The sequence below is a fragment of the Cetorhinus maximus genome, chromosome 12 (assembly GCF_964194155.1).
Source record: "Cetorhinus maximus chromosome 12, sCetMax3.hap1.1, whole genome shotgun sequence".
Lineage (NCBI taxonomy): Eukaryota > Metazoa > Chordata > Chondrichthyes > Lamniformes > Cetorhinidae > Cetorhinus > Cetorhinus maximus.
The window spans coordinates 71,558,833-71,578,646 of record NC_135890.1 but is presented as its reverse complement, the minus strand read 5'-3'; the positions used below and the strand labels follow the sequence as shown (position 1 = coordinate 71,578,646).

Below are 19,814 nucleotides of genomic sequence, written 5' to 3'. Positions count from 1 at the left end.
GGAGGAGGTGACTCCACAAATATCCCCATCCTCAATGATGAAGGAGCCTAGCACATCAGTGCAAAAGATAAGGCTGAAACATTCGCAACAATCTTCAGCCAGAAGTGCCGGGTGAATGATCAATCTCGGCCTCCTCCGGAGGTCCCCAGCATAGCAGATGCTAGTCTTCAGCCAATTTGATTTACTCCACATGATATCAAGAAACAGCTGAAGGCACTGGATACTGCAAAGTCTATGGGCCCTGACAATATTCCGGCAATAGTTTTGAAGACTTGTTCTCCAGAACTTGCCACACCCTAGCCAAGCTGTTCCAATACAGCTACAACACTGGCATCTGTCCGGCTATGTGGAAAATTGCCCAGGTATGTCCTGTACACGAAAAGCAGGAGAAATCCAGCCCGTCCAATTACCGCCCCATCAGTCTACTCTCCATCATCAGTAAAATGACGGAAGGGGTCATTGACAGTGCTATCAAGCTGCACTTGCTTAGCAATAACCTGCTCGCTGACGCTCAGTTTGGGTTCCGCCAGGGCTACTCAACTCCTGACCCAATTACAGCCTTGGTTCAAACATGGACAAAAGAGCTGAACTCCAGGGGTGAGGTGAGAGTGACTGCCCTTGACATCAAGGCCGCATTTGACAGAGTGTGACATCAAGGAGCCCTAGCAAAACTGGAGTCAATGGAAATCAGGGGGAAAACTCTCCATTGGTTGGAGTCAAACCTAGCACAAAGGAAGATAGTTGTGGTTGTTGGAGGTCAGTCACCTCAGCTCCAGGACATCACTGCAGGTGTTCCTCAGGGTAGTGTCCTCGGCCCAACCATCTTCAGCTGCTTCATCAATGATCTTCCTTCCATCATAAGGTCAGAAGTGGGGATGTTCGCTGATGATTGCACAATGTTCAGCACCATTCGCGACTCCTCAGATACTGAAGCAGTCCATGCCCAAATGCAGCAAGACCTGGACAATATCCAGGCTTGGGCTAACAAGTGGCAAGTAACATTCGCGCCACACAGGTGTCAGGCAATGACCATCTCCAATAAGAGAGAATCCAACCATTGCCCCTTGATGTTCAATGCCATTACCATTACTGAATCCCCACCATCAACATCCTGGGGTTACCATTGACCAGAAACTGAACTGGACTAGCCATATAAATACTGTGGCTACAAGAGCAGGTCAGAGGCTAGGAATCGTGCAATGAGTAACCCACCTCCTGACTCCCCAAAGCCTGTCCACCATCTACAAGGCACAAGTCAGGAGTGTGATGGAACACTCCCCACTTTCCTGGATGAGTGCAGCTCCCACGACACTCAAGAAGCTTGACACCGTCCAGGACAAAGCAGCCCACTTGATTGGCAACACACCCACAAACATTCACTCCCTCCACCTCCGACGCACCGTGGCAGCAGTGTGTACCATCTACAAGATGCACTGCAGGAATTCACCAAGGCTTCTTTGACAGCACCTTCCAACCCCACGACCACTACCATCTAGAAGGATAAGGGCAGCAGATAAATGGGAACATCACCACCTAGAAGTCCCCCTCCAAGTCCCTCACCATCCTGACTTGGAAATATATCGCCGTTCCTTCACTGTCACTGGGTCAAAATCCTGGAACCCCCTTCCTAACAGCACTGTGGGGGTACCTACACCACATGGACTGCAGCGGTTCAAGAAGGCAACTCACCACCACCTTCTCAAGGGCAGCAAGGGAAGGGCAATAAATGCTGGCCCGGCCAGCAATGGCCACACCCCATGAATTAATTTTTTTTTTTAAAGTTTGAAATGAAGTTTAGAAGCAATTAAATGAAATGTTGTGAGTGTAGGTTTACAGAGGTCACACAGCGTATAAGTTAAAACTATAATGAAGTATATAACTATTGGTCTAAATATAAGACAGTTACTAACAAATCCAATACAGAATTCAGGAGAAACTTACCAAAACCATTGGTTATAAACTCGCAACCACAAGGCGTAGTTTAGACAATAAGTATGGATGCATTTAAGTGAAGCTAGGCAAACACGTGAAGGAAGATGGAATAAAAGGCTTTGTTGACAGGGTTAGGTGAAGAGAGATGCGAAGAGGTTTGTGTGGAGCATGAACACTGGCATAGACCATTTGGGCTGAATGGCCTGTTTCTGTGCTGTAGATTTTATGTAATACACCAATTTAAGTATACCCTTAATCCCGCTTTCAGGGTGCCTTGTGAAACATCTGCAGAATAGACATTCGGCTACAGTTTCTTAGTTTATCCCCATACCTTATTTTCAGGGTTTGTGCCATGTTGGCTACTTACCAATCCTTAGGCATTCCCAGCATCTCTAATTAAAGTGACAAGCAGATAACCAATTTTTCTAGCTTCCTTGTGTAAAGTCAGAGACAGAGAGAGACTGATACAAGCATGAGCATGAGTCCAAGGCAGTCAGAGCGACAGGAATTAGACAGCGAGAGAGAGAGAGAGAAACCATCATCTTATCAACATGGATGCATTAATATTTTAAACCCTTTGATTAAAATCTTGAATGTTGCTTCTGTTCTTTCCCTCCCCTCACTGCTGGAGCGTCAACAGTAGGTTATCAAAATTCATTGCTTCAAATTCAATTTGGCAACCTGTTATTTTAATATTTCAAAACAGAAATACTGTATGTAGGTTACTGTTTTTAATGGAGGTATGTTTTGTGTGAGTGTTACTTAATTTAACAACAGTCTTCACTGGGTCTCACAGCTTTAAGTCCAATGAGGTGCAATGGAATGTTGTTATTCTATAAGATTTGAACTTTGTGTTTTTTCCAACATTCCTCTTTTCCTTCCCCTCTTATCCTGAATGGGCCGACCTTGGCTGAGGTACAGTTCCACAAACACCAGCATCCCTTCAGTACTTTGGCACGCTCCCCCCACCTCCCCACCGTCACCATCTCTTCACTTATAGACAGCCTGCCCCCACCAGCATTTACCCTTGGGATCTCCCAGGAAGTTCTGGGAGTGGGGGCTTTCCTTAATGGCTGATCTATAGCCCGGGGTGTGCCCCCACCTGCGGCTCCAATGCCACTGCTGGAAGGTTCACCCATCCACTCACCGGGGCCTGCCTGCACCCGACACAGTATAAAAAACATCTGGCTATCGAGGTTGCCTCAATATGAAGGTGCTCTCTTACTTTTCTCCACAGACTCAGCAGTGGCCACATTTTTCGGTGGTGCCGCTGAGGTTGCCAGGCTGCTGGTCCGCTGATTGGGCCGAGCTGCTGAGCCTCTGATTGGACCAGCACCTCTGAGAGGCAGACTGCCTTCTTCAATTGGACAGTGGTCCCGACAGCAGTCTCTTAACTGGTCACACCAAAGAAACCCTGGCTGTGTCCCACTGCCTGACCACGTGGGTTTGGGGCCTGCTTTTAGTTCTCGCGCTGGGACTTCCTGGGTTTTGGTATAATTCAGCACAGTGTGTCCATTTTGCAGTTGCTATGCGAGCGATACTTACTCCAGCATAAAGATTTGCAAAACAGATTTTTCTCACCAAAGTGCTTAAAAGTAATTTGATAGTGGAATGTGACCAGTGATGAGTGTTATGACATGATTGGATGTGCATATACACTACTGAATGGACTTGAATGGAGATTACCCTTAAACTAAACTTTGACAATTGTTTCAAGAGCAGTATTTAACTTGTGAACAAACAGATACGGCCCTAGAGTCTCTGTAACTACACTATTGAATCGTAATGAAAATGAGAATGAATTAAACATGAGAGAGTGTCTTACCAGGCCTTCGAGGTGCTATTTTTCTGTAACAGTAACATTCATTCCTTCAGAAATGTTTTTGTTTATGTCCTTTTAATTTTCTTCTTTGAGGTGATTCCAATTCTGAAGGTAGCGATTCACACAGGGATATGAATCTATGTACTGAAGCCTTGCACAAGCCCCTAAATTTTGTGGATGAACTTAGTCAATGAGTATGGGCAAGCTATTGACCCACAAGGCCTGTCCTAGAGACAGAAGAAAATATTCTGAGGGGCAGTCTGTCAAAAGTTACAAGAATAACATGGGACAATTTTCAACTCTCGGTTACCTGTTTCTCACCTGAAAAGCGAGTGAACACCAATTGAAAATTGAAAATTACATGGGGAAGCAACTCACCCATCTCCTCTTTAACACCCAAGGCCCCCCAGTACAGCTTTCAGGTGCAGGTGCAGGTGCCATGCAGGCTCTGCCCAGTCTGCCAGGCCTTGAGCAGCCGAACCAGATATCCTTAAAGGGACGAGCTGGAAGCTGCTCACAATATGGCCTAATAGCTTGCTTATTTTTATTTTGGTGGGCAGAGGGAAGAGTTCTCCTTCTGGGTCCCTTAAGAATTCCAGCAGACTGCTGGTCTGCACTGATGCACAATGTGAGTGCGATAGTGTGTTCCAGAATGAACAATGAAACTTTACTGCCCGCCAGACTTTCCTGGCCCCTCAAACTCGGTAAATGTCAGACTGTTACATTCAGGCTAAAACTAATAGCCTAATGTATTTACAAGGAGACTCATTACACAAAAACTGAAAACATAGAAAGATATGGTTAAAACTAATACTTTTTTAACAACAAAGATCAAATTAATCCACAGGAATTTACATATTCTTCTGCATGTATTTCTTACATAATCTGATCATGTGCAAGATACCAATTCCTATAACTGTTGTACTGTTCATACATGAATATGTTTGTGTTCCTCCCACAAAATCTTTGGCTGTCAGCTTAAGATACAACCTAAACTGAACTAAAAATTATAGAATAATGTGCTGTACTCTCACCCGCTCCCCAGGTTCCAAATGAAAAACCACCAATCTATCTACAGTGGTACATTCAGTGCAGAAAATGACTTGATGCTTCACCGTTCACATTTTGTTCAAATCCCATCATAACTAGTTTAACCTGATTATCCCTGGATAACCTGCTGATCAGGGGCCTTGTCTGGAGATGACTCGATGACTCTGTGAATCTGACCCACACTGGTAACCCAGAAAATGAAGACAGCTTCCACTTTCACTCTAGTTGGTGTTTTTGGAGAGGGGGTGGTGGTGGTGGCAGGCTGGGGGACACTATTAAAACATAAACCACTATACCACATAAAAACAGAGTCATATAGAACTCTAATACAAAATTATTCCTGTTTAGGGCGCTATAGCTCTATGTTAAAATCACACCCACCACCATCTCTGTTCACCTTTGCTCTCTGAACTTGATTTCACATACTTTGTATAGTTTATGATAATGTACAAAGTATTAGCACTCATTGTATCTTTAGCCATAACATTTCCAGCACCCCTATCAGGCTCCTCTGTACCTCCTGTTCTCCAGGGTGCTCCAATCTCTGTAGCTTCACCTTACAACTGAATTACCGAAAATCTTAGTGTCCAGCCCATATCCAACATCTATGTACATACGTTGAGCAGCAGGCCAGTGATCAGGAGTGTGAGCCATAGCTCATTCCCATTCCCCCCTACCCAAATTAGGAACTGCTGTGACAGCTGGAATACTACCTTCATTACAGAGCTTATTACAATGTCTCCTAAATACTTGCACTAAACTCTTCCTTCAGGTGCTACTGCGATCGTATACGCTGGCCTGGTTCCTGACCTGATTATGAAGCTGCGCACAGAGCTGGATGAGATTCAGGAGTTGATATTGAAGACTCTGCACTTCTGTTTGCTCGTGGACACTAAGCAGGCCCTGGACGCTGAGGGCATATCAGTGCTGAAGAGCAAGCTCACTCATAGTTCTGCAACCATGAGGAGTCTGGCTGCAGAAGCTCTCATGAACATCAGGTAAAGTACCAGCTTTCTGCATTGTATACCCAATCAATTAACTGGACATCAGTCAAAATCCTACTCCAAACACCATAAAACAATAAGTGCTAATTTTAACCTAACCTGGCTGGTGAGAAATTTATAGGATTGGATTGGCTGTCCGTTTTCACCCCGTCCAATTTTACTCTCCACTGAAGTCAGTAAAAAGTAAAATAGTGGGGAGGGAATCCAATCCCATCAGCTGCCAGCCAGATAAGGTTGAAACTACAGTGATAGAATTTAGCAGTACAGAAAGAGGCCATTTGGTCCATTGTGTCTATGCCTGCTCTCTGAAGGAACCATCCCATTAGCTGCATTTTTTTCCCTTTTCCTCAATTTTCCATGGGATCCAAAACTCTGCCTCCCTCATAACTGCATCCACAGCCGTCATCTCTTGATCTAAGAAACTTTAGGCTCTGATTACAGTTGTTGCTGCTTGTCTCCTTCCCATTCTCTCTTTCCCCTCCCTACAGCTGATTGGTGAAGGTGTCTCTGGAAGCTTCACGTGGCTTCACATGCTTTACTATTGAAGTTTGTGGTTGAGTTTCTCATTTTGGGGATAATGTCCTGCTCACAAACCATTTTAAACTGCTGAAACCAAACATCTTTTTTTCTTCAGTGGTTTTAACCTTAATGTCTCCCTTCTTGCACTGCAGCGATGCATGTTGAAGAATTCAGCTAAGAACACAATGGCCGGAATTTTATGGCCCCGTCACAGCGGGGACGGGGCTGTAAAATGCAGCTTGTCATTCTGAACTCCATTGACTCCGGCAGGACTGTAAAATCCTGCTGTCGTAAAATTCTGCCCAAAGCCTCCAGTAATATCTTCTTCAGTTCTCTGCCCGGAGGCAGGTCTGACCCATAGCGCCACGACCTCCACCACGGTAGGTCAAGGAGGCAGATCCCGAATCCTCCCCAGCCAGAACAGGAATCAAACCCTGTGCTGTTGGCCACCCAGCCAGTTGGAACCCCCAAGGAGTCTAGGTTGCTGTGTAACATACACTGTTACATGCATGTTGCGCTATGGATAGTGATGGTAGGGACTCCAATTTTCTTTCCATCTCATGGCTGATGAGGAATCTCTCCCGTTCTTACTACCCACCATTGGCGTATGTTAGAAGAGCTTACAAGTTGATACTCAACCTGTTTGGCCACCTTCCTTGGCCATCAAGTCCTGGGGTGGTACTCGAACCCAAAGCTTCTGGCTCAGAGGCAGTGATGTTTGTCACTCTGGCACAAGACTCTTTCTCCAGTATTAATGCCCTCAGTATATAGATGAGCATATAGTGCAGAGAAGAGTTTAATATCGTTGGGAGCCTCACCATGTGTAAGTTTCATTGGGAGGAGAAGGACTGACACAGCTGAATTCCAATGTGGAATGTCGCACAGAATTTAGCATGAACCTGAAGGCCCAATAAATACCTTGCTTTTGTCTCACTTGGACAATCAGTTTCCTCATAATTAAATTGGTGGTGCGATTTAACTGGAGAGAAAATAAGGTTTTGAAATGAATTTGCTGAAGTACTAAAAGTACTAGTGAGCTTAGAAAGTTCAAACTGACTCTCACATCAGGGCTGTTAGATCCCGGGCAACAAGTTTTATTTTATTCATTCATTCATGGGATGTGAGCATCACTGACTAGGCCAGAATTTATTGCCCATTCAGAATTGCCCTTGAGAAGGTGGTGGTGAGCTGCCTTCATGAACCGCTGCAGTCCATGTGATGTAGGTACACCCACAGTGCTGTTAGGAAGGGAGTTCCAAGATTTTGACCCAGCTACAGTGAAGGAACAGCAATATATTTCCAGTCAGGATGGTGAGTGACTTGGAGGGCAGCTTGCAAGTGGCAGTGTTCCCATGTGTCTTAATGCAGGGTGAGTTATCCAGCTTTTGGCTGAATTCAAAAACATAGAGCGCCTCACCAGTCAGTGAGTAATCCTTCAGCTTTAGTACTTCCAAATTTAATTTCTCTGTTTCCTTGCTCCTTCGAGATCTCCAAGGCCTGTTGCAGCTCTTGCTCCATTTTAGAATAAGTCAAAGTTTAGATAATAGCTCTGGTTGAACAAATGTGCAGGTGAATTTTTGCTTTAGTGTTTGAATGGGGTGACATTGTTGAATAACACTTGTTTGGTTAGGATCAGCCTTTTCTTTAAACTGCTTGCCTCTCCATTCCCTGCTGCTTTAAGGCTCTCCTTGAAACCAAAGTCGAGGTCAAGCATTTGGATACCACTCTTAATATCTCCTTTGGCTCAGTGCCCATTATTTTTAATTATGCCTCTGTGAAGTGTATTTTAAAGGTGTTTTATAACTGCAAGGGTTTTTTGTTACTGTATTGTCCTAATTTCTTGTCAAGGCCTGCAACCCTAAATGGTGCCTTGCTGCAGGGATAAAAGCAAAGAACTGCGGATGCTGGAAATCCAAAACAAAAACAGAAACAGAAATACCTGGAAAAACTCAGCAGGTCTGGCAGCATCGGCGGAGCAGAGCACAGTTGATGTTTCGAGTCCTCATGACCCTTCAACAGAACCTGTTGAAGGGTCATGAGGACTCGAAATGTCAACTGTGCTCTTCTCCGCCGATGCTGCCAGACCTGCTGAGTTTTTCCAGGTGTTTCTGTTTTTGCCTTGCTGCAGGGCTTGTTCTGAGCAATAGTGCGCCACCCATTCAGAGGTGGAGCTGGGTCTCATGCACAGTTCGCTAGATAGCCAGCTCCTGGCATTAAATACGAGAGCCTAAACAGTAAGGTACAGAATGCCTACCAGCATCCTTTGAATTGTCACCTAACATGAAACAGCACATTCATAATAGAATAGAATAGACTGAAATGGTTTGCGTACATGTCCGTGCAGCAAGACCTTGAGAATATCCAGGCTTGGGCTGACAAGTGGCAAGTAACATTCACACCACACAAGTGTTAGGCAATGACCATCTCCAACAAGAGTGAATCTAACCATCTCCCCTTGACATTCAATAGCATTACCATTGCTAAATCCCCCACTATCAACATCCTGGGGGTTACCATTCACCAGAAACTGAACTGGACTAGCCATATAAATACTGTGACTACAAGAGCAGATCAGAGGCTGGGAATTCTGTAGCGAGTAACTCACCTCCTGACTCCCCAAAGCCTGTCCACCATCTACAAGGCACATCAGGAGTGTGATGTAATACTCTTCACTTGTCTGTAAGAGTGCAGCTCCAACAACACTCAAGAAGCTGGACACCATTCAGGACAAAGCAGTCCACTTGATTGGCACCACATCCACCACCTTCAATGTTTGCTCCCTCCAGCACTGACGCACAGTAGCAGCAGTGTGTACCAACTACATGATGCACTGCAGAAACTCACCAAGGCTCCTTCGACACCACCTTCCAAACCCCCAACTTTGACCAACTAGAAGGACAAGGGCAGCAGATAGATGGGAACACTGCCGCCTGGAAGTTCCTTTCCAGGTTACTCAGCATCTTGACTTGGAAATATATTGCCGTTCCTTCACTGTCACTGGGTCAAAATCCTGGAAACCCCTCCCTAACAGCACTGTGGGTGACCTACACCACTTGGACTGCAACGGTTCAAGAAGGCAGCTCACTACCACCTTCTCACAGGCAATTAGCTATGGCAATAAATGCTAGTCTAGTCATTTAAAGTTAAATGCATTTAAATTTTAAAAAAGGTTAAAAAAATAGGCTACAAATCTATTCATCTAGCAATCATGATGCTCAGCATAGAACCAGTCAGATATATGCTGAGGGGTTTAATATCCTTTGAAAGTATGTTCTTAATGCATTGAAAATTAATCCTCACTGCATTGAAGTGGTGTAGAAATGAATTTTAGCTGAACACATTAACCTGTGTGTTACCAGAGAAAATTAATCCCTCGGTATCAATGTGTTTTATATTAAATTAATTAGGACTGAACACTTTTAACCTTGATGGATTTAGAATATTAAATTAAATTAATCATACAGAAATTGATTTTAAAATTCTATTAAATATGAAGATTCTTCACTTTTGGGGGAGATCAAAACGAGGAGCTTTAAAGATCAGATAGTCATAATCATTCCAATGGAGAATTCAGGAGAAAGATACCAGAGAGTGATTAAAATGTGCAATTTGCTACCAAATGGAGTAGCTGAGGCAACTAGACATATTGAAAGGGAAGTTAGATAAGCATGATGAAAAAAGGAACAGTAGATAGGCTGATAAGGTTAGATGAAATAGGAAGGGGAGAGCTTCGTGCGCATCATAAAAACCTGCGGAGTCTATTTGGGCTGAATTGGGCTGTAAATTCTGAAGGGGAGAAATTGTGTTCCGTAGGGATTGCTTTATTGGTGCTAATCAGCCTTCTGATGGTCAAAAGCTGTGCCTGAGATGTGCACATGCACACTTCCAACAGTAATTTCACCAGATGCCATTTTGGCAAAAGGGTTTGTGTGTGCACTCATAATGACCACTGGCAACATGCAGAGCAGGTGGATTATGGTGTTAATCAGTGTGTAATGCCAACACTAACATCTTTAAACACTGCTCTCCAACCTACAGCTTCTCTTAACCTTGCACAGCTGAACGTAATGTTAAACAATATGAAGACAACTGCGCCCACCAGTGATGTTTAAAGGGATCATCGACTACTTACAGATTATTTACAGGAATTTTTTTTCTGGCTGCTGCTGCAATTCTATGTATTTTTGGAGCTTTCCAACACTTATTTAAAGTTTGAATGGTCTACAGGGAGTGTTCTGGCCAGTGCTGAAGTACTTTATTTGGTAGTTTAAAGGCTGGCACAGAAACAAGCTGTTTCCAGACATGGGTGGTCTGATAGGGATTCCTCTTGGAATTAAGTATGACTGAAAGAACGAAGAAAGGTCACTCAGAGCAGGGCATGTTGCAGGAAGAGGGAGTAGAGGGGGGAAGTTAAGGGTTCTCAACAGTAGACAATGTCGGCAGAGGGTCTTTTGGGAGCAATTTCGTTGCCTCAGCTTCAGTGATAGCCAACACCCCAAGGAGGCCTGAACTTTGTCAACTGCTCCAGCCACAACTCCAACCTCAATGCAGGACAAGGACATCATTGCCTGTGGCTGTCAAGGTGACCTTGACTCTTAACCTTGATGCATTTGCCTCCTTCCAGGCTGCTGCTGGAGATACAAGACACATTTCACAGTTTGCAGTACACTGCTGCATATTGTGTAGGGGCGATGATGGCATAGTGGTAATGTCATTGGGTTAGTAATCCAAAGGCCCAGGCTAATGCTCTGGGAGCATGGGTTTAAATCCCACCATGGTAGCTTGTGGATTTCGAATTCAAGTAATGAATCTAGAGTATAAAGCTAGTCTCAATAATGGTAACCGTGAAACTACCATTGATTCTTATTAAAAACCCATCTGGTTCAGTAGTGGCCTTTAGGGAAGGAAATCTACCATCTTAGCTGGTCTGGCCTACATGTGACTCCAGACCCACAGTAATGTGGTTGACTCTTAACTGCCCCCAAATGGCCACTAGCAAGCCAGTTCAAGGGCAATTAGGGATGGGCAACAAATGCTAGCCTTGCCAATGACACACACCCCCCATGAAAGAATGTTTTAAAAAACAAGATCACAGAGGCTTTCTATAGAAAGAAAGATAGCTTTGTCTTATTCCCACAGGCAAAAGTGCATTGTATAAAAAGAAAACCTACCCAAAAAGCCCGAGAGGTTGAGGATGCTTGAGAGGGTACAAAGAAGATTTACAAGAATGGTCCCAGGGATGGGGAATTTTAGTTACAAAGTTAGAATGGAGAAGCTGGGATTGCTCTCCTTGGAGCAAAAGAAGTTGAAGGGAGATTTGATAGAGGTGTACAAGATTATGACAGGTTTGGATAACATAGACAAGAAAAAATTGTTCCCATTAGCTGATGGTCGCTGTTGGCGGCGGTCCCCCGGAATCGAGGATGACGTCCGTCAGGCTTGGTGAGACTTCAGATGACTGAGGAGCTCAATTCTGGATCCACATGTTCTTCTGCAGTGGGGGGCACGTTGTTGTGCAGGGGAATTGAAATTGCAGCCCCGGGTTGGCTTCCTTCTTCCTCTGCCACTGCGTTCCGCCTCACTGTCGAGTTGCTGAGCCTCGAAGTGGCTTGCGCCTTGATCGATCAGGTAGTGCCATGCCGAGGGATAGGCAGCATTCTCCTCCAAGTCAGCGGTGTTAATGCCCCTGTGCTTTAGGGTGATCTTGAGCGTATCCTTATACCTTTTCCTTTGGCTGCCCTTTGAGCGTTGGCTAATGGAGAGCAGTGAGAAGAGATCCTGCCAAGGGAGGTGACTTTCGGGCATCCGGGCGCACTGGCCCATCCATTGGAATTGGTTACAGAGGAGCAGGGCTTCAATGCTGGTAGACGCAGCTTCATGGAAGACGCTTGCCTTAGCCCAGCGGTCCTCCCATTTGATCCCCAGGATTTAACGCAAGCATTGCTGGCGGAAGCTCTCAAGGATCTTAATGTGGCATCGATAGACAGTCCATGTTTCACTGCAGTAGAGGTGGGTGGTCAAAAACAACAGCCTTATAACCCAGAACCTTTGTTGACTTCCAAAGTTTCCTGTTGTCAAAGACATGTTGGCACAGCTTGAAGAAGTCAGCGCTGGCACAGTTGACTCAGTGCTGGACTTCCTCATCGATGGTAGCCCCTTGGGAGAGGTGGCTGCTGGGATAAGGGGAATGCTAAAAATACTCCAGAGCCACCCCTCTACATGGATGTTGGCACAGGAGTTGCTCAACTGCCCAGGGAAGGTTGGTAAAGGACCTTCATCTTGGCAATGTTTAAGGACAGGGCAAGCCTCTTATACGAGGTGTTGAAGAGGTCAAGCATCCTTTGCATGTCCTGTACAGAGTGAGCCAACATGCAGCAATCATCCGCAAACTGAAGGTATAGGGTGTCCATGGTGGTGAGTTTTGTTTTTGCCCAGAAGCGACCAAAGTTGAAGAGCTTCCCATCCAGACGATACTGAATGGTGGACAATGCCAGTCAGGTAAATGATGAACAAGGTGCAGGCAATTACATAACCTTGTTTGACCCCGGTCCGGATGTGAAAGATGTCAGTTTCAGATCCTCCACTCAGGATGATGGGTGTCATGTTGTCCTGCAGGAGTCTCAGGATGGTGACAAACTTCAACGGACAACCAAAGCCTTGGAGAACAATCCATAGAGCTTCATGATTTAAAGAATCAAACGCCTTGGTCAGGTTGATGAAGGCGAGGAACAATTCTTGATTTGGGTCCCGACATTTTTCCTGGATCTGTCCAGCCACAAAGACCATGTCCACAGTACCCGGGATGGTCAGAGCCACACTGGGTTTCCGGGAGGATCTCCTCAGTGACCAGACGAGGGCGGTTCAGGAGGATGCGGCCAGGATCCTACCCACAATGAACAGGAGGGAAATCCCGCTGTAGTTTTCACAATCAGATCTGTCCCCCTTGTGGATAATAATGATGGTCGCATTCTTGAGATCCCGGGGGATGTCCTCTTCATCCCAGAGGCGGATATGCACTGATAGAGTTGTGACGTGAGCTGATAGCTGCCAGTAGGGTAGACCTCTGTGGATATACCATCTGGCCCACAAGCTTTGTTGGTTTTCATCTGTTGGATGGCCTGCTTAAGCTCATCGATGGTTGGTGGATCGCCGAGGGAATCCTCCACAGGGTGTTGTGAAGGTGTAAACTGTTCCCATTAGCTGATGGTACAAAAACTAGGGGATATAGATTTAAATTTTTAGGCAAGAGATGCAATGGGGGATGTGAGGAAGAACTTCTTCACACAGCGAGTGATAATGATGTGGAACTCGCTGTCCACGAGGGTAGTAGAAGCAGAGATGATCAATGATATCAGAAGGAAATTGGATGGGAACTTGATGGAAAGAAACCTGCAGGACTTCAGGGATGGAGCAGGGGAATGGGACTGGCTAGCTTACTCTGCAGGAAGCCAACATTGATTTGATGGGCCAAATGGCCTCCTTCTTTTCTGTAAATGGTTCTATGACTCTTGCCAGAGAGAAGCAGTTGGGAGTGAGCATGAATGTTTTGTTCAGATTGCAGGCTACCTTATGGTTCAGGGTGCCATTGATTGCGTGTACATTGCTCTGCATGCGCCTCATGTGAACTCAGCCATTTTTCTGAACTGAAAGGGATTCCACTCCCTCAAAGTGCAGTTGGTGTGAGACCACAGGCAGCGCATTATACCAGTGAATGTCTGTTAACCTGGCAGCGGGCATGATTCATAAAATTTTTAAAAAGACAGAAAATGCTGAAAATACTCAGCAGGTCAGGCAGCACCTGTGGAGAGAGAAACAGAGTTAACCTTTTAGGTCCAGTACCTTTCATTAGAACTCAAGCATCATAAACTCCAGCATCTGCAGTATTTTGTTTCCGCAGTAGTTATGATTCCTTCATTCTGCAACAGTCACAGCTACTGGATGGCAGGGATCATTCACTCATGATATGGCTCATGACGCCTGAAATCCATGCACAGGTGCAGAGTAGGCAAGGAACATTATAAAACAGACCATCAGCATCCTCAAGCAGTACTTCTGCAGGTTTCACCACTCAGCTGAGCTCATATCAAGATTGGTGGTAGTATGCCGCACGCTACACAACCTGGTCACCATGAGGGAACAGCACTTATTAGTACCTATCAGGCAAGAAGCTGAGGAGCAAGAGGAGGAGGAGGAGAAAGTGGAGGAGGAAATGCAACTGGAAGTGGAGGGCCAGGAGGGGAAAGGACAACATATATAGCCCCTATCTGCCCAGGCTCTAAATGATGAAATAATTAATGAGTGATAATGGTAAACTCAACCACACCTCCCCAATTCCCAGGTGTTCCAACTCCTTACCTTTCCTCTATCACTCTATCAAATCTTCCTGGCAACACAAAAATAAAAAAAAAACAGAAAATTCACACTCCCATCTAAATTTATAAATTAAGCCATAACATCATACATACAAAAACAAACATTTTCCCTTGCATTCCTTTGCTTCCTATCTCCTATGTGCTTTTTCCTCTCCCAGTGCTTCTATGAGCTGCTTCCCCTGTGACTGCACCACGGTTGGTGGAAGACTGCTGACCTGTGATTGATGAGACAGCATGCAGGCTGGGAGGGTGTATCCGGGCAGCTCTGGGCCTACTCGGCCCCTGCATCATCTCAGCCTGGGCTGCAGCAGACAGGGCTGGCTGGCTGACACCAACAACAAGGGCACACTGGAGGAGTGGTAGGGATGAGAGCGTGAAGGTTATCACCCTGTGAGAGGGCATCAGATTTGTACTCCAGAAGCCAATGGCTCTCCAAGAGCAGTGCCTCAGCATTCCAAATAATTTGTCAGAGAGCATATTAAAGGATTGCTCTGGTGCCTTTTGGAAGCCCCTTTGGACACTGGCATCCACAGCAATGATGGCGGCAGTCCGAGCTTGTATGACTTCAATCTGAGCTTCCACTGCAGCATTCATTCCTTTGGTGCTTGCTGCTTATGCTGCAATGGAGACATTGGCCATCAGAAGCTACACCATGCTGGGTTCTACAGTGTGCTGGCTGCCAATTTAGTGCTGCCTGCTAATTTGTATGATTGCTGCATGCAGCCAGTGCTAAACATGCTGTTGAGTGACTGCACACCTCAGCAGGTGGCCCAACTTTCTGTGAGGGCAGCACCACCTAAAGGCAGCCTGCATCTCTTAAAGGGGAGGTGCATCCTGACTGGAGCAGGTGCTGGGATTGTGCAGGAAGAGAGTCTGAACAGGGAGGAGAATGAAATATGGTGCAACAGGGAGAGAGCATGCTCTAATTTCACTGACAATGCACTGGATGCCTTTGTGGAGAGGTAGAGATGTGATCTATCCACAGGGTGGGGAATGCGTTCCAGACAACCCACCCACAGAAGGAAAAAACAGTTTGGACCAGTACTCTTATTTCCCAGTTTTTACTGTTTTTTCATTCTTGGCGCCCCACTTTCCCCTCATCATAAGCCTAGCCTTCCCTTTGCAGTTACCCAAAAACTGCATCCTGGCCAGGCAGTGATAGAAGAGCAAGAAGTGGTAAAGCAGGAAGACAGTGATGAAGAAGAAACCCATCACTTGATTTCAGCCACCAGCTCAGATACTGACAACATGTGTAATATATGGCTGCTATCCAGGACAAAGCAGCCCGCTTGATTGGCTTTCCATCCACCACCTTAAAAATTCACTCTTTCCACCACTGATGCACAGTGTGCACCATCTACAAGATGCACTGCAGCAACTCACCAAGGCTCCTTCAACAGCACCTTCCAAACCCACAGCCTCTACCCCTGCCAATCCATCAGTGCCCTTGCTACTGCTTGTCATTCTGTCAACCTAGACCTCTGTCACTCACGTTGACGTGCTGCAGTCCGAAACTGGGACTTCTAGAGCCAGATTTGTTCAAGACTGTCCTGCAAGACCATCTGCTGTCTCCCCCAGTGAAAATCAACAGCCTTCTACCATCCACACTGCAGCCATTGACATATGCATGTAGACATAAGGATGTAAAGAAAGGCACACAGAGGACAGGCACTAAGGGAATGCACAAGGATGATTTGTTAACTATATTATGCAATGTGACATGGTTTGATTATGTATAAATTTGGTTTGGAATGTTTATTTTGGGTTGATTTTGATTTTTACATTGTGACCAAGTGGACATTATGATGGTCACAGACAAAAGGAAAATAAGCTGCTGGGACTGCAGTTTGTGAATGGGGGATTGGAGTTGCTTTCACTGGTATCGCAGCCAGATGAGTGGTTCATGGACAACCCGGCCAGAAAGGGGTTGTGTTGGATGCCTTGTCCCCTCCTTCTCCTTGTCATCTCTCTGCTTCCTCTTCCTCCTCCTGCTCCTTAGCTGGACACTGTGTAGGTGGACTGTCATCTCAATGATGTGCAGCATTCAACAGACCAACATTCGCTCTACCGAGAAATTAATCAGGGTTCCTCCTGAGTGATCCAGGCAGCAGAAGTGTTTTCTTAGTGTGCCAATGGTCTGCTCTATCATATTTCTTGTGGCAACATGGCTATCATTGTATGCATGTTGTACATGTGTGCATGGCTTATGGAGCTGACGCATGAGCCATGCAATCAGCAAATAGCCCTGGTCGTCTGGTAGCCATCCTCTGCTTTGTCATGATGGCTGAGATGTAGATGCCACAGCACACTGTTGCAGAATGAAGGTATGATGACTGCTGCCAAGATATTGGGCATTGACTTGCAATGTTATGTTGCGTTCCAATGTGTGCTGTGTATGGCCACACATCAGCTGGATGTTGTGGGAGTGGAATCCCTTCCAGTTGCAGTCCAGTTCCGAATCGATATGTGCTGCCAGAAAGTGACATGCCTGCACCAAAGGGAAGCCTGCAATCTTCATGATTTTGTGTACTCACTCTGCCCTGCTTCACTCTGCCAAATGGGATGAAACACATTCAGCTTTCTTGTGAAATAGAGACCCAGTGACCACTCTTTATGCAACAGGGGATGGCAAACAGGGAGATGGTAGAAATATTGCCTGTCCCCATCCTGGAAGCAGCCAGACAGATAAGGTTCATGGCCACAATACCTTCACAGCCACTTCTGCCCTCACCCTGCTCTGAGGCTACAGGTGTGGCTGCAGCCGGTGGCAGTTTTCGATGAGGACATTCTTAGTGAAGCACAGACTTCTCACACTATGTTCCTCACTGAAGTTCAGGTAGAAGAATTGCTCTCTGAACATCCTGGTTACATGTGGCCTCCTGCAGAGAGCCGTTCTTCTCCTCTTCCTCCCTCTTCCAACAGCTTGTTCTCCTCTATGCCGCCTCTGCCTATTTTCCCTGTGGTGGTAGCCCAAGAGGAATGAATATCACTGCATCCATTTTTGGGAAGTGGGGGAAGTGGATTGTGCTGAATCCTTGGTTTCTGAACAAAGTCCTTCAGCATGTTTTAGTAACTTTGAAGAAGCCCAGAAACTACCAAACATTACAACAATTGCACCAGGAGGCAGCAGAAACTAATCAGCAGCTAAGCTGTAAGGAATTGATGATCCCTTTAAATAGCTGTAATGTGGAGACCTTCCTGCTGCTCAGTACATGTGCATCTGTGTGTTTAAGAGGCATTAACTGGAGCTTGCAACTCCAAAATGTCAGCGCTCAAGTTAGCATTACGCCTTGATTAATGTCACAGTTCTATTCTGCAGTCCTCTGATGATCACTCCCTGCCCCCACACTAATACTCTCACCAAAATGGCATCCAGTGTGGCTCATGTCAGAATTCTGCATGTGCGCTGCAGGCTCATAGTGCCAAGAGAGAGCAGGCAGCAAGGAGTCAAATTTTGTAGCTGGTGTTTCTTTATTTTCAGTCTCTTCATTTTCCTACACACTCTGGGCAGGCACCATGGGGCAAAGGGCCTTCTTCTGTACTGTGAAATGTTATTGGTATGTAAAATGAAAAAGGGAAAAAGGTTTGGTTTTGGTGAGAGGAGATGATAAAGTAAGAGGCACCTGCTTACACCACCCTCACTCAGCTTCTCTCTCAGAAGAGGCTGAGGGATGAGGGAGAAGTAAGGGAGAATTAACTCTGCAGATATACTCATCATCGATTGCTTTAGCCTTGCCAGTTGCCACGGCCTAAGTGATGCACTACATCCATGTTCGAGGAGCAACACACTCTCCTCAGCATGTACCTGGAGGGCCTCCTACCCCATGTGGATACAGGACATCGCTCTTCTGTTCCACCTCTTTCACCCAAGGCCTCCAGTGCTTTAACAGAAAACCTTGGTGTACACTCTCTATCATGTTCTACCATTCTTCAATCTTTGACGGCACAGATTCAGCTCACAAAGGACTCCCAATAGCTATTTAGCCACGCAGCACCTCCCCTTTAATAGTACAGGCTGCCTTTAAATACTAGAAACTAAGGTTATTGGGTCCCCTGCTACTGTGTGAAGCCAATAAGCATCGCAGGTAGTGCTGGTTGCATGCAGAAATCATTTAAAGTGGCAAATTTAACATGCTGCCTTCATCGCAATGAATGGGCGCAGATTAATCATATACCGCAATCCCCATGCACGTTTTAGGAAGTTAGCAAATTACTCTCCCTATCTAATTCTGTGTAAGATTCTGGTCTAATATAGAGTAACAAGTGGATTTTGTTGGCTACATTTTGCATTTTCTTTTTCATTCAGTGTGCCCTTGGAAGGAAAAAATAAAGTTTGCGATGAGGAGGTGATCCCAATCCTGGTGGAGCTGCTCAGTGACTCAGAGTCTGAGGTCAGGGCTGCAGCAGCAGGAGCGCTGATGTTTGCCACCATCACCACACAAGGTGAGTGACTGACAAGCAATATAGAAGAGACTCTGGAGGTTATTGTAGTGAACAGGTGCTGAATGGGCGCTGTAATAACAAGATATGCCTGTTTGAAAGTCTGGTTTTAACACACAGTTTTGGGCCTCATTGCTGACGACTATAGTTTGAATTCACCTGGAGGTGCTAACAGACACCCGCAGGGTTACCACTCAAGCACTGATTAAATACAATTTTTGTGGTGCAGTGTAACTGAGCTCCACACAACCCCTTCCACTGAATGTGCCGAGTGTGCTGGCTGACACCCAATATCAGGTTTCATCAGGGACCGAGGAAGAGGGTGCACGGGTTTTTCGGACGTAGCACTGGAGGTCATGGTGGAGGAGGTCTCAAGGAGAAATGACATGTACACAGGGGCTGGGGGGACAGGGGTCTCGTAACTCCTCCTGTCCCTCCCCTCTGCAGCAGCTGGTCCGCTCTACCTGGCCTTATGTCCTCCTCCAATTTCTCGTACCGACCAAGGGGACAAAGAGATGCGCAATCAAGCACCCCCTTTCTCCTGGTGTCTCCTATAAGATGTCCAATAGCTATAGCAACACAGTACTTAATGAACTCTCAAGGAATTTCCAGAATGACGTTACTAGGTTGTTGGTGAAATCTTGACAAAGTCCCCAGAAAGTCTCCGATGTGTTT

General features: G+C 45.8%; 1 protein-coding gene across 1 annotated transcript in view; it reads left to right on the top strand.

Annotated features, from left to right (window-relative positions):
* Positions 1-19,814, top strand: part of LOC144687989 (radial spoke head 14 homolog) — a 55,041-nt gene that overhangs the window by 15,440 nt on the left and 19,787 nt on the right. Inside the window, exons 2-3 of the mRNA XM_078554648.1 lie at positions 5,577-5,802; positions 19,006-19,142. Coding sequence (XP_078410774.1) covers positions 5,577-5,802; positions 19,006-19,142 — 363 coding nt within the window. The remainder of the gene's footprint in view (positions 1-5,576; positions 5,803-19,005; positions 19,143-19,814) is intronic.